The sequence below is a fragment of the Hippopotamus amphibius genome, chromosome 5 (assembly GCF_030028045.1).
Source record: "Hippopotamus amphibius kiboko isolate mHipAmp2 chromosome 5, mHipAmp2.hap2, whole genome shotgun sequence".
Classification (NCBI taxonomy): domain Eukaryota; kingdom Metazoa; phylum Chordata; class Mammalia; order Artiodactyla; family Hippopotamidae; genus Hippopotamus; species Hippopotamus amphibius.
The window spans coordinates 137,399,975-137,413,956 of NC_080190.1; the positions used below are offsets into that span (position 1 = coordinate 137,399,975).

Genomic DNA, 13,982 nt, shown 5'->3' on the forward strand with positions numbered 1-13,982 from the left:
ACAGAGATCTCGTATTGCATAAAACCCTTGGAAATCAGCCTCAGGGAATAAATTGATCACGATTGTCATCTCAGCTATGAAAGCTGAAGTCTTGTTTCCAGTCCCCTTCCTTTTTGGTTGCTACATTGTTTGATACCACTGACCACCACCTTCTGGTCAGTCTCTTCTCTCCTGGCTTCAGCAACCCTGCTTTCTCCTGACACTCCCTTGCCCCTTCTCTGGCTTCTCACCCTGAGTCTGTCCCTAAAATCTTGGTCAGTTACTGGATTTGAGCCTCCACCCTCTCTTCCAGGTAAACTGACTTCCCATCTGTGCACACTGGTAAGGCTTTTCTTCCATCTCCAGCCCCGCCTTCGCTGTCAAGCACATGACCAGTATCCTGCCTACATGTCTGTCCTCTGAATACTGCAAACTCACAAGACCGAAGCAAACTCCCTTCTCTCCTTAGAAGCCTCTGTTTCTTTTTGTTCTCTCCAAATAAGCTAATGATTTCATTTCCTCTCCATTAAAATCAGCATAGTTTACTCTGTCTGAACAAGGCATACCTTGTTTTCATGTGCTTTGCTTTATTGAGCTTTGCAGATATTATGCTTTTATCAGTTAAAAGTTTGTGGCAACCCTACATCAAACAAGCATATCAGAGCCACTTTTCCAACAGCATTGGCTCACTTCGTGTCTCTGTGTCACATTTTGGTAATTCTTGCAATATTTCAAATGTTTTCATTTATTATTATCTTTGTTACGGTGATCTCTGATCAGTGACCTTTGATGTTACTGTTGCAAAAAGATTACAACTCGCCAAAGATTCAGATAATGGTTAGCATTTTTCAGCCAAAAAAAATTTTTTTTAATTAAGGTATGTACATTGTTTTAGACATAATGCTTTGAATACTTAATAGATTACAGTATAGTGTAAACATAACTTTCATTTGCACTGGGAAGCCAAAAAATTCATATGACTCCCTTTATTGCAATATTTGCTTTATTGTGATGGTCTGGAACCAAACCTGCAAAATCTCCAAGGTTTGCTTGTATTTCCAATTCATGGAATCTGAATTGATGAAGTCTTGATTGATGGATGGATTGATTGTCTTTTAGATTATCATCTGTGGAAGACAGATCATTTGTAGTTACTTGTCTCAAAGCATAGAATTAAAAGTTGTTCAGCATTACATTGGTCAAGATGGACAAGCTGTGGTTCGAGAACATTTTGACTGCCTCACAGCCAAACAGAAATTACCTTCATACATACTGGAAAACAGCGAACTGACCGAGTTGTGTGTGAAGGCCAAAGGAGATGAAGATTGGTCAAGAGATGTGTGCCTGGAATCCAAGGCCTCTGAGTATAGCGTTGTCATTCAGGTATGAGAAGTAGTACAATCCAAAATAGAGCAGCTTTCAAATTTTAAATTTCTCATTATGTTCATTATTCAGTAAAGCACTTAATTTATTAATAAATGATATATACAAAAGAGGGGAGGCCTGAAATAATATAAAAAGACTTTGAATATTATTTCTCAAACTTTTTCCTCCCCATCCCACAACAACACGTTTATGTCAGTTACAGTAATTCTTGTAGCCAGGACTGTAGCCTTCCCAGATGGAAATGAGTCATATCTTGAAAAAGATTCTGATCTGCCAGGGCTTTGGAGGGATGGGAGGGAATAAAGGGTGTCCTCCCCACTTGAGAAGCTTTATGATAATCTACTTTCTTATCTCTTTCTCAATCTTCACCATCATCACTTTCATTCCCATAAAGGACAATTCCTCTCTTTCGTTCTCCCACTTACTCTTATATCAGCCTCTCCACATACAAATCCCTTCATCTTTATGGAAAGAATTGGCCCCATTGACTCACTGCACATTTACTTTATGCCCTAATGAAGTCTGTTTTTGCTTAGTTATTCTTTTTTTTTTAATGGCTTCTTTCTATAACTTTAAACTTTTTATATCTTCCAAATGGATGTTATATCTATGCCTTATTTTGATTAATTAGTAAACTGTTTAGTATTTAATAGAAACCTTTTCTGTCTCATGTGCAGGTGCCATCTTCAAACAGTTCTATTATTTATGTCTGGTGCACGGTTTTGACTTTAGAACCCAGCTCTCAAGTGCAACAACGAATGGTGAGTGCTTTCTAATCCTAAAATACGGCATATGACTTTGACCTTTCCTGTTCTGAAATAAATTAAGGTCAGAGTGACCCAGGGAAGAGATTTATTACAAGTTTGTTTCAGCATCAAACAGCTGGAATACTGCAACAAAGCAAATATGAAAGTTGTTCTGTCCTTTTATTTTTATAGATTGTGTTCAGCCCTCTCTTTATCATGAGGAGTCATCTTCCAGACCCCATTATCATACATTTGGAGAAAAGGAGTCTGGGATTGAGTGAAACACAAATTATTCCAGGAAAAGGACAGGAAAAACCGCTGCAAAACATAGAACCTGACCTTGTACATCACCTCACATTTCAAGCAAGGTACTGGGAAAGTCCTTACATTTCCATTAGAGAGATTCAGTAGAAAAGTAACCTTGTCCTTTGGCGGCGCTGGGCTGGGGGGGCGGGTGGGACGGGTAAAGGAGGATAGAGTTTTTTGTATGATTTCTTATCTTATGAGAATGTTATTTATTTTTAAATTGCCCTGCCTAGTATTCTCTTATTCTCTTCTGTAGTTTAAGGTAAAATGCAGCCCCTTTAGAAATAAATAAGAGAGATGATCAGAAAATTTAATTGACACATAATTTCTCTAGAGGAACAAGAGATCTCCACCCAAGCACTGGGGAGGAAAGCCCATGGCCCAGATAATTCCCCAAACTGTGTTGTCATCCCTAAAGCACCAAAAATTGACTCAGTCTCACAAAAAAAATATTGGTTTATAATACATCTGATAATCATTCTTGTTTTCTCTTTTCGTTTCCCAGAGAAGAAGATGATCCTTCACATTGTGCTGTTCCCATCTCAACATCCCTCATTAAGCAAATAGCCACGAAGATACACCCCGGAGGCACAGTTACTCAGATCCTTGACGAATTCTACGGGCCAGAAAAGTCCCTTCAACCCACATGGCCCTATAATAAAAAGGATTCTGACAGGTAATGTTCTCCAGCCATCTTTTTCTATAAACATTTCTCAATATTAAGAAATAAATGACTATTCACAAAAATGTTAGATACCATAAAAACATTTTAAAAAAGAAGATGTTTGCATGTATCTGTCAGATTCTGACCTTTTATCACCTAGTAGATATATTCTGTAGATTACTTCATCTTAATCTAGTACATAATTGCATGAAAAGTTTCTTCCTCCTGGATGCAAATTTAGAACAGCATGACTCTGGTGTGAAGAGGTGTCATACAGGAGCATTGTGCGTCTGGAATCCTTAAACACGTTTCATGAATCCTGAAGTCATCATATTTCATTGAGTCTCTTGGATGTGGTACTTGGCACAGGAATGAGCAGCTGAGCCAGTGGGACAGCCCAATGCGAGTGAAGCTGTCAGCCTGGAAGCCATATGTGAGGACCTTGTTGATAGAACTGCTACCCTGGGCCCTACTTATCAATCAGTCCAAGTGGGACCTCTGGCTGTTTGAGGGAGAGAAGATTGTTCTGCAGGTTCCTGCTGGCAAAATTATTATCCCTCCTAATTTTCAGGTACTATAACTTTTTTTTTAAAACTAATAGGAATTCTTTTCTTTCAACAGCTAGCTTTTATTCTGAGGTTGCATTTATGTTCTTAACAGAATTAATCAGTTGTGGAAAACTGTCCTCCTAGATGCATATGTAAGGGGTATGGAATGTTCTTTGATATTCAGAGACATCTCAGATGTCTTTTTTTTTTCCCATCAGCAGTATTCATGCTTGAGCTATCATTAAATTTGATAACTTGTACTAGTCACATTCTCATTTCCATTGTGTATAGAATGTTTGACAAGTATTAGGACTGACCTACTCAGGATGTGCTAAGAATATAGAGCCGTATTCTTTGCTAACCCACCCCCTAGGTATTTTTGTGGTTCTTATAGAAACTCTCAGAGATGAAAGTTGGATAAGAATTAAAGATTTCTGTACAGCTATTTTTGTCAAGACCCCTTTCCCTTTCTAAGCGGACTTGCCTGTCCATAATTATGGATGCCCACACGCTATTGATAACAACATAGAATCATTATTAACAAGGGAGAAAAACTTAATTGTAAAACAGAATTTCATAGGAAGAGTTTATATTCCATCACAAGAGAGCTTTCTTGATAAGGCTAGTCCAGTTCAAGAAGGCACATAAATCTGTAAGAAAATAGAGTACAAGGAATTCCTAAATAAAATGTTCTCCTGATAGAGAATAATTTGAGAGTCTTTTTTTTTTTTTTTTGAGCTCCAGTTTATAAACGTCTTTATTCAATTGCATTTTTTTCTTTAAATAATCATATGATGTTACCTTATGGAATTGGAATGTTGACCTACATGTACGTAATGTTGCATGTTATTCTTTAGTCAAATGAAATGAAACCTTCAGTTTTTAAGCCTTTGGTATTTATAGGGTAGTCATAGTTTGAGTTGATGTTTTTTTCCATCCTTCCATAAACATGAATTCCATTGTGATTTAGAGAAAGCATTGGGAACTAAAATAAAATGTATGTTGCCTTTACAAAAAAAAAGGGGGGGGAAGGCGGATTTGGTTGCCTAAGTAGACCTATTATGTAATATAAAAAATTCCTATGAATTGAGGTAAAAATATCAAAGTTAAGAAAAATACTTTATAATTGAGGCATTATTTTTCCAGGAAGCTTTTCAAATTGGAATATACTGGGCAAATACAAACACTGTGCACAAATCAGTAGCAATTAAACTGGTCCATAACCTGACATCTCCAAAGTGGAAAGATGGAGGTAATGGTGAGGTTGTGTCATTGGACGAAGAAGGGTTTGTTGCTGCCGAAATAAGACTTGGTGCTTTCCCAGGACATCAGAAGGTAGGATCAAAGTCTGTGTGGCTTGCAGGGGATAGCATGCCATCCCCTCAACCTGTTTAAAATGAGTCTGCCCTTTTCTTTCTTAATCCCTTTTTAGTATTACTTGTGCCAAACAATTTATAACAATGCAACACATGATTTCTTAGACCTCTCTGTTTTACAGTGTTTTTTTTTTCCCTTTACTAGTGATAAAAGCTGTGTCACATAATTTATCCAATAACCACTCTATTTCAGAACACTCATCAGTCACTTGATTTATTGTATGTAGGGGAAAACATGAACTTAGTCCAAAATATCCACAAGTTGTACTTGGCCTCCTTGTTTTAGAGCAGGAAGTAGAGTTGCTAACATTCTGAGTATTAAGTGAAAGGACAAAGGTTCCTGCAACAAAGGTTATATTCCTGGAAAGGGCATCCTGAGCAAAATGATGTGGATCAATTCTGATCTTCCCATTGAACCAATGTTATAAGAGGAAGTTGTATTCTTGAAAAGGGCGCTGGTACCCATGTTTATGAGGATGAATACAAAAAAAAAAGCCACGCTTAATCAGTTATTTAACTAAATGTAAGTGGTATGTGCTTTTCAACATCAGTCTTTTCTAGAGTAGTATATGAAAACCAGTTAAGCTGAATAATATAGTAACAAATCACATTAAACTATATGTAGGAAGTACAGTATCATAGTGTACCATGTAGAAATCTTATGCTGGCTTAATAATATCTTCATTATTTTAGCTGTCCCAAATCAGAAAAAGAAGGGATACTTCATCAGAGTAGTATAATTCAGAATGACCATTCTCTGGGGAGAAGTTAGATTTTGACAGGCATCTTTGAAGAGCCTCTTGAGAAAAGTTAGGGTCATTTGGCAACTTCTTAAAAATAAAGTTCTCTGTTACAAAGAAGTTGGTCTTCAGTATTCAAGGCTGGTATCCATTTCCTCAAAGTTGTCTGGGCAACACATGTTTATGCTCTGCCAGCCAAAATACTGTAACATGGGTGTAAATGGCAAAGAGCTGTAAGCGTGAATCACCCAAAGTTGAATAGTTGTAAGTTGAGAACTACCATCAAAACCTGGAAAAAAAGTGATGATGTACAATCAAGCACCCAGTACCTCCTGCACCTCACAAAGTGTCCACAGCAAGCACGAATAAATGTTAGTGAATGAATGAAGGAATGAATGAACTGTTGGAAAATATAATATTATTATAATTATATTTCATTATGCTTTAGTAGTGATTCTCAAACATTTTAGTCTTTGGACCCCTTTACACTCTTAAAAAATACTGAGGACCTTCAAAAACCTTTTGCTTATGTGGATTACATCTATTTGATAGTTATCAAATTAGAAATTAAAGCAGAGAACAATTTAAACACAAGAATTCTCAAACATACATTTCATTAGCCATGAGAATGATGACAGCATATGTCATATAGCCTCTGGAAAACTCCACTGTACGCTCATGTGAAAATTAGAGTGAAAAAGACAAATGGCATCTTATTATTATTTTAAAATTAGTTTTGTCCTTGGGGCCCTCTGAAAGGATCTCAAAGACCACCCCCTCCAAGGGTTCCCAGACCACACTTTGAGAACTTCTGCCTTGACATTATCACTTACTAGATGGATATCTTTAGGCAGGTAATATCTTCTCTGGGCATCAGTTCCTCTTACAACGTGGTAGGACAATGAGATGATACAAACTGTGGTTAAGAGCAACACCGGGGAACCAGTCTGCATGGTTTCTAATTCCATCCTCTAGACCCGCTTTATCTTTTTGATCTTAGGCAAGTCGCTTACCTCTTTGTACCTCATTTTTTCTCTTCTGTAAAAGGGGAATAATAGTAGCTACCCCGTGTGGGTGTAGTGAGGATTCTGTGACTTTAATATGCATGAAGTACTTTAAACAGGTGGAGCAGTATATGAGGGTCAGTCTTTAGTCACCGTCCTCCTCACTAAAGTTCTCAGAACTCCCCTTGGTGTAGGTGCACACTGAGTGAGAGAGCTGCTAGGATGAGCAGGCGGAGGAGAGAGGGAATGCTGGACTGAGTTCTTTATGTTGCAGAGGAGGAGTGGCATCTGTTTACATATAAGTGCTTTATAAATAAATATTTTGTGAGGGAATTGGTTTAATAACTTGAAAACAAGTCTCCGTCACTATACAGTAGCAGCAAAAGTAACCAGTTTGCTAACGCATCCTGTTGAGTAAATAGTGACCCCTTTTAGGGACCAAGACAATTTTGCAACTGAAAGGGAACTCTGCTAAATACTCTGGAACAAAAGATAAAATTGATATTGTCCTTAACAAACCAATGAATAAAATGACCTTTTAAAAATAATCAGATTTTTTATCTGCCATATATTTTTAAAATTACTCTTTCCTCAATTGTCCTGCAGTTATGCCAGTTCTGCATTTCCTCCATGGTACAGCAAGGCATACAAATTATTCAGATTGAAGATAAGACTACAATAATCAATAATACACCATATCAGATATTTTATAAACCACAGTTATCTGTCGCCAAACCCCTCTCTGGAAAGGAGGTAAGCAATTCAAAGATGATTGTTTTATCTAAGTTTTCATAAATCAATAATAATTAGTGTCAACTTTTTTTAGCCTAGAAGAAATTAAAAACTAACATTGAGCATAGGTAAAGGTTCCTTTATTTTTGCTTTCATTAAGACCATGGATGTCATGGTGAGCACTTCCAAGGTAATTAATGAGGAGACATCCTAGCAAGCAGATCCAGACACACTGCCGGCTTGGTGCTGCCGGCCCCATCTGCGCAGAGGCTGCAGCACTCACTAACACAGGGCCCCACGGGTGGGAAGTGGGCCTGAGGACTGGCTGCGAGGCTCATGGAAAAGAACATCTGCCTCGCAGGCCACAGTGCCTGGAGGAGCCGTGTGTGCAGGGGGCTCAGCCCCAGTGGAGCCCCAGATCTGGGAGCGCTGAGCTCTGTGTCCACGAGGAGAGGAAATGTGAAAATGTACCAGCTCATTCATGTTAACGTCTCTATGGCAGAATATGTGGAAAATGAATCCAAGAAGGATTTTTTTTTATTCAATTCTTTATACAGTTCAGATGAACAGTTTTATTTTAAGAGAGTAAGGAGATATTTTAAAAGGATTTAAAAGCAGAATATGCTAAGTGGTATGCTATTGTTTTACGCTTTTGAAACCATCACACAGAAAAGTTTTATTTTTCTGTACTTTCATCTACATTTATTGTTAGCCCTTACTTTCAGCTCCTAAAAATTACATTAGAACAATACACTAGGATGAAAGTCTTACTCTTCTAAACCTACAGTACATTATAGTATTTATAAAAATGTCAGAATAATAGGATTTCATCTTGGTTCATTGAAGTATTGATAAGATAAATAGGTGACCAGAAGTACCCTGTTGGGAAGTAGAGGTCAACAGTAATTGCATTGCAGGCAAGGATCTGAGGAAAGAACCAGCATGTGCCCTGATCATTTTCCTGCTTCTCCCCACCCTAGGGCTTCCTGAGGCGTTGGGCCAGGGCTTTCTACGCTGACACTTCCTCATCTGAAAAGGGGCATAGTTTTGCATTGCTTGCAGGTTTGGGGTGAAGGTTGAATGAGATCATGTGGGTGACAAGGCGAGGCACGCAGGGAAGGAGAGTTGCCAGCAGCCACCTCAGTACCAGCATCGCAGTGGGCTCCTCGAGAGAAGGGGGAGGCCCCATTCTTTCTGCAGCTGAGGGGCCCCCTTTTCAACCCTGACCCTGCTCCGCACAGGCATGGGACTTCTTTAAAGACATGATAGTCCCTACCCTCCCTGAGAGACGGGGACAGTGGGAGAAACAGAGAAGAGGGAAGGAGGAAGCCTGGCTCTTTACCACGTACTGGCTTTGTGATGCTGGACAAATCATCGGCCCTCCGCAAAGCAGCTTCCTCAGCTGTGAAAGAGGAGGTTCAAATATATTCTCTCTAAAGGTCCTTTTTAAGTCTAGAATCCTGAGACTCTCTAATGTGCCAGAAACCATGTGGAATTCCAGCTGAGGCTTGGAGATCAGAGTTTCCTGCTCCCTCAGGATGAGCGTTCAAAAATATTTGTCTTAAAAAAAAAAAAGAAATTTGTCTTCTGAGCTCCCAACTTACCCTTCTGTATCTCATTCAGATCTCTTCTGCCCAAGGTCCCCCCAGGGTGCCGCGCTTTCATTCCGGCCACACCTCTCTAAGAGGACTCCCTCCCAACAAACAACATTTCTACCCCGTGGCATCTGGCTTTTTTGCAATACCTGGGTACCTGGGGGATAGTGAGAACTTTGCGTCACCTTTGAAATCACACCGGCTCTATCATGTTTCATTATGCCTGAAAAAGCAGACCCTGCTCTTCTCACTCCTTGTAATTGTCTCATTAGAGCTTTCTTATGGGAACAGGATTTCCAATATTCCCATGTCCCCCACCTGGCCACCTCCTGAGAACATATGTTATGGTTTCTTAGAAGCTGTCCTTTAAAAAGCTTAACTTCTCTGTATACAGACTGTAGTAACTGTACTCTCTCTGCATTGTCTTTTCTTTCTTCAGTATTTTCATGTTCCAGACAGTACTACTTTCAGCATTTGTCCAGGTGGCGAGCAGCCTGCTGTGAAATCCAGCTCCCTTCCTTGCTGGGACTTAATGCCTGATATCAGTCAGCCAGCGCTGGATGCATCCCTGCTTCAGAAACAGATCTTGCTGGCCTTTTCCCCTGCCGCAGTTGCCGACAGCTCACAGTGCTGGAGCCTGCCAGCTATAGTTAGACAAGAGTTTCCCAGACAGAGTGTGGCAGTGCCCTTCGGGAACTGTCGGAAAAATGGATTCTGTACCAGGTATCTTACATTTATGTGAATGCCCTTCTTTGCATCCTGCACGTGCCGGGAGAGACAGGAGAGTAGTTGCAGTGCTCGTCACATGTAAAGTTAGGTTTTGCTTTATTTTTCATGGCTTCTAGATTTTGTATACAACTGGGCGAATGTTATGATCACACATGGGTTGTCCCAGTGTACTACTGATGAGATTTTTCCCTTATGCAGCTTTTACTGGGGGAAATGTCATGTTTGTGCCATAGAAGAGCAGCAGTCTCTCATAGTGAAAAGCTCACTGTCTTTTATGGCTTCTTAGCCTCTGTCAGGTGATAAGAAATAAGGGTTAAACTATGAGAGAATCAAGTTGGAAAACGTTTTTCTTTCCCCGTATTTTACTTTTACTTCCAAATGGAATTTTTCTCAAGAAGTCATTAAGAAAGATAACTTAGATAAACACAAGTCACAGAAGACTCTGTTCTGTGGTTGTTCCTGCACTCAAGTTACTCCAATAACCAATTACCAGTTATGCAAATAACCACCACAGAATCAAGCTAGAGACATGTAATGGTTTGTTCATACCGGACTTTTATTTTGTGGTCATTTTGCATGTATTACATCCTTTCTGTAGCTGTCAGGAATAACTTATTTATGGTATATATAAAAAGTACAAAAGAAAACATATTGTAACCTTATGAGAGGTACCTTTTTTTGTGATTATGAATTTATAGACTTTAAGATTTTAGCCATCTTAACTTTGATGTATATTGAGATTTCTAGTAGTAATATTTTAAAAGATAACTTTGATATCCTTAATAGTAAGGCTCTTTTCCCTACACACATCCCTTCTTTCACAACATGCACAAACATCCGTGCTTTCATAAACACTTTTCATCCCTAACTTGAAAGGAATGATTGTCCTTATGCTGTGGTTGGAGGAGTTAAGTGTGGTGAGTTTTTTTTAATTAAAACAATCTTATTGTTACCAAAGGGGATGAGGGGAGGGATAAATTGGGAGGCTGGGATTAACATATACACACCCCTGTAGAAAACAGACAACCAACAAAAACCTACTGTACAGCACAGGGAACTCTACTCAGCAATATGTAATAACCTATAAGGGAAAAGAATCTGAAAAAAAATATATGTATGTAACTAAATCGCTGTGCTGTACCCCTGAAACTTACACAATATTGTAAATCAACTATACTTCAATTAAAAAAATTTTTAAGTGTTATTTTGAGATAATCATAGATTCACATGCAGTTATAAGAAATAGCACAGAGAGGTCCCATGTGTCCCTTACCCAGTTTCCCCAATTGAAACATCTTGAAAAACTATAATATTACCAGTAGGATATTGGCATTGATACAGTCAACATATAGAACATTTCCATCAATTAAGTGTGATAAGTTTAAGGAAGTATTTTTGAAAGCAATGTGAATCTATGTATAGAAAACAAAACTTATTTTTAAAACTGAGAGACAAAATTTAAAATAAAATACTTAGAAATTATGTTTTAAATTCTAAGATTTTATTTATATGATTTAAATCTTTATCTATAAATATTAAGCTAGATATTAGACTGGAAGTGCCATATTTTAGTCCCGACCCCAGCTCTCTTGGCTATCAATGAGACATTCTCTGTGGTCAGCTTGCCCAGCTCTTCCAAAATTAGGCTGGGAAAAGAACTTTGGTGTTAATCCAAAGACTATATACTCTGAAAGTGTTTCATCCCTTCTCTCCTCCCCTCAATCCAGCAGTGCACATATGATGGTGTTGTTAATGTGATTTCCTCAAATACTAATTGACAGTTCACCTTGACATTTCAGACAAATACAATCTTTGCGAAGAACTCACACTGGCGAACAGAATAGGCGGTGAATAGGAAATTCTTTAGTGTGTTATTGACCCCTCCCTTATAATAAGTATACACTGAGGGCCACATTTGGCAAATATATGATTTCTTTGATTAATTTCAACAATCAATCCATATAATTCGAACTTCAGAGAGAATTTTTTTCCTGCTTTGATGTGAAATACTTTTTGGTAGTCTCTAGGTCTAAATTGGAGACGCTCTCTGTCCCTTGTAGAGGTCAGCCTATGCCCACACAGGAGTTTCTCTGAAGCCAAACAGAAAATATAGCTTTGCTCTTGGTAGTCAAAATGGAGATCCTGTAAAGTATGATGATTTGCAAAAATTGACAACAAACATATTGAGCCTACCTAGCTTTAGAATTAAGAAAGAACAAGTACCCAGATTCTCTAGTTGTCCTTCTAAAAGCACATCAGCTCCTCCTTTGCCAAAATTTACCAAGCACTTTTGAGGAGGAAGGCACCCCATCTGAAGGGATTAAGGCACATAAACAGAGAGGAAAAAAGAGCAGGAAGAAAAGCTAGCACAAGGATACCTGTAATTCTCTCTGAGTGATAGAAGTTACAGGTTTTTTATTTTATTTATTTTTTTAATTTTATTTTATTTTTTTAATTTTTATTTTGTATTGGAATACAGTTGATTAACAATGTTGTGTTAGTTCCAGGTGTACAGCAAAGTGATTCAGTTACAAATATTCTTTTTCAAATTCTTTTCTGATTTAGGTTGTTACAGAATTGAGCAGAGTTCCCAGTGCTATATAGCAGGTCCCTGTTGGTTATCTGTTTTAAATACAGTAGTGTGTATATGACTTTCCACATTTTTTTGAATATTTTATGATAAAAATGTTACTATTGTCAGAAAAAAATTAGTAAACCTATCATTAGTGTTTGGCAGGTAATAGCTGAGTGGATGGGCGTCCATTCTCTGGAAAGCATTTCCTCTGATGTATAAGAGAGAAGGCGTTATAGAGGTTCTGTATGTTGCAAATCCAAATAAACATGTACCAGGAGAGAAGGCCTGCATTTTTTTTCTAAAGCATTTCTGTCATTTGCTCTGATTCTTTTCTAGGGCAATAGCACTGACATATCAAGAACACTTTGGAGTGACTTATTTAACCCTCTCAGAAGACCCTAGTCCTCGAATAATTTTCCACAACAGATGTCCAGTAACAATACTTATAAAGGAAAATACTAAAGGTATATGTTACAGTATTGAATTTAAATAATACAAAACCTATACTCTTTCTGGAGGTTTGTTTTTTTTTTATTGAGATACAGTTAACAGACAATAAACAGGATATATTTAGAGTGTACAATTTGGTATCCCAATCTCCCAATTCATTCCCCCCCAACCCTCCCCATTTTCCCCACTTGGTGTCCATATGTTTGTTCTCTACATCTGTGTCTCTATTTCTGCCTTGCATTTCCTCTTACATTGTCGTTAGCATTTGCCTTATGTATTGAGGTGCTCGTATATTGGGTGCATATATATTTATAATTGTTATCTCCTCTTCTTGGATTGATCCCTTGATCTTTATATAGTGTCCTTTCTTGTCTCTTGTAACATTTTTTATTTTAAAGTCTATTTTATCTGATATGAGTATCGCTACTCCAGCTTTCTTTTGATTTTCATTTGCGTGGAATATCTTTTTCCATCCCCTCACTTTCCGTCTGTATGTGTCCCTAGGTCTGAAGTGGGTCTCTTGTAGACAGCATATATATGGGTCTTGTTTTTGTATCCATTCAGCCAGTCTGTGTCTTTTGGTTGGTGCATTTAGTCCATTTACATTCAAGGTCATTATTGATATGTATGTTCCTATTACCATTTTCTTAATTGTTTTGTTTTTGTTTCTGTAGGTCCTTTTCTTCTCTTATGTTTCTCGCTTAGAGAAGTTCCTCTGGCATTTGTTGTAGGGCTGGTTTGGTGGTGCTGAATTCTCTTAGCTGTTGCTTGTCTGTAAAGCTTTTGATTTCTCCGTCGAATCTGAATGAGATCCTTGCTGGGTCGAGTATTCTTGGTTGTAGGGTCTTCCCTTTCATCACTTGAAATATATCATGCCAGTCCCTTCTGGCTTGCAGAGTTTCTGCTGAGAAATCAGCTGTTAACCTGATGGGAGTTCCCTTGTATGTTATTTGTCGTTTTACCCTTGTTGCTTTTAATAACATTTCTCTGTCTTTAATTTTTGTCAGCTTGACTACTATATGTCTTGGCGTGTTTCTCCTTGGGTTTATCCTGCCTGGGACTCTCTGTGCTTCCTGCACTTGGGTAGCTCTTTCCTTTCCCATGTTAGGGAAGTTTTCAACTATAATCTCTTCCAGTATTTTCTCGGGTCCT

General features: G+C 38.2%; 1 protein-coding gene across 7 annotated transcripts in view; it reads left to right on the plus strand.

Moving 5' to 3' along the window:
• Positions 1-13,982, plus strand: part of VPS13B (vacuolar protein sorting 13 homolog B) — a 773,631-nt gene that overhangs the window by 717,880 nt on the left and 41,769 nt on the right. For all 7 annotated transcript variants that reach the window (XM_057735654.1, XM_057735658.1, XM_057735653.1 and 4 more), the window contains 9 exons: positions 1,099-1,362; positions 2,043-2,126; positions 2,304-2,479; positions 2,923-3,093; positions 3,451-3,652; positions 4,776-4,964; positions 7,356-7,502; positions 9,516-9,799; positions 12,717-12,844. In XM_057735654.1, the coding sequence (XP_057591637.1) occupies positions 1,099-1,362; positions 2,043-2,126; positions 2,304-2,479; positions 2,923-3,093; positions 3,451-3,652; positions 4,776-4,964; positions 7,356-7,502; positions 9,516-9,799; positions 12,717-12,844 (1,645 nt within the window). The remainder of the gene's footprint in view (positions 1-1,098; positions 1,363-2,042; positions 2,127-2,303; positions 2,480-2,922; positions 3,094-3,450; positions 3,653-4,775; positions 4,965-7,355; positions 7,503-9,515; positions 9,800-12,716; positions 12,845-13,982) is intronic.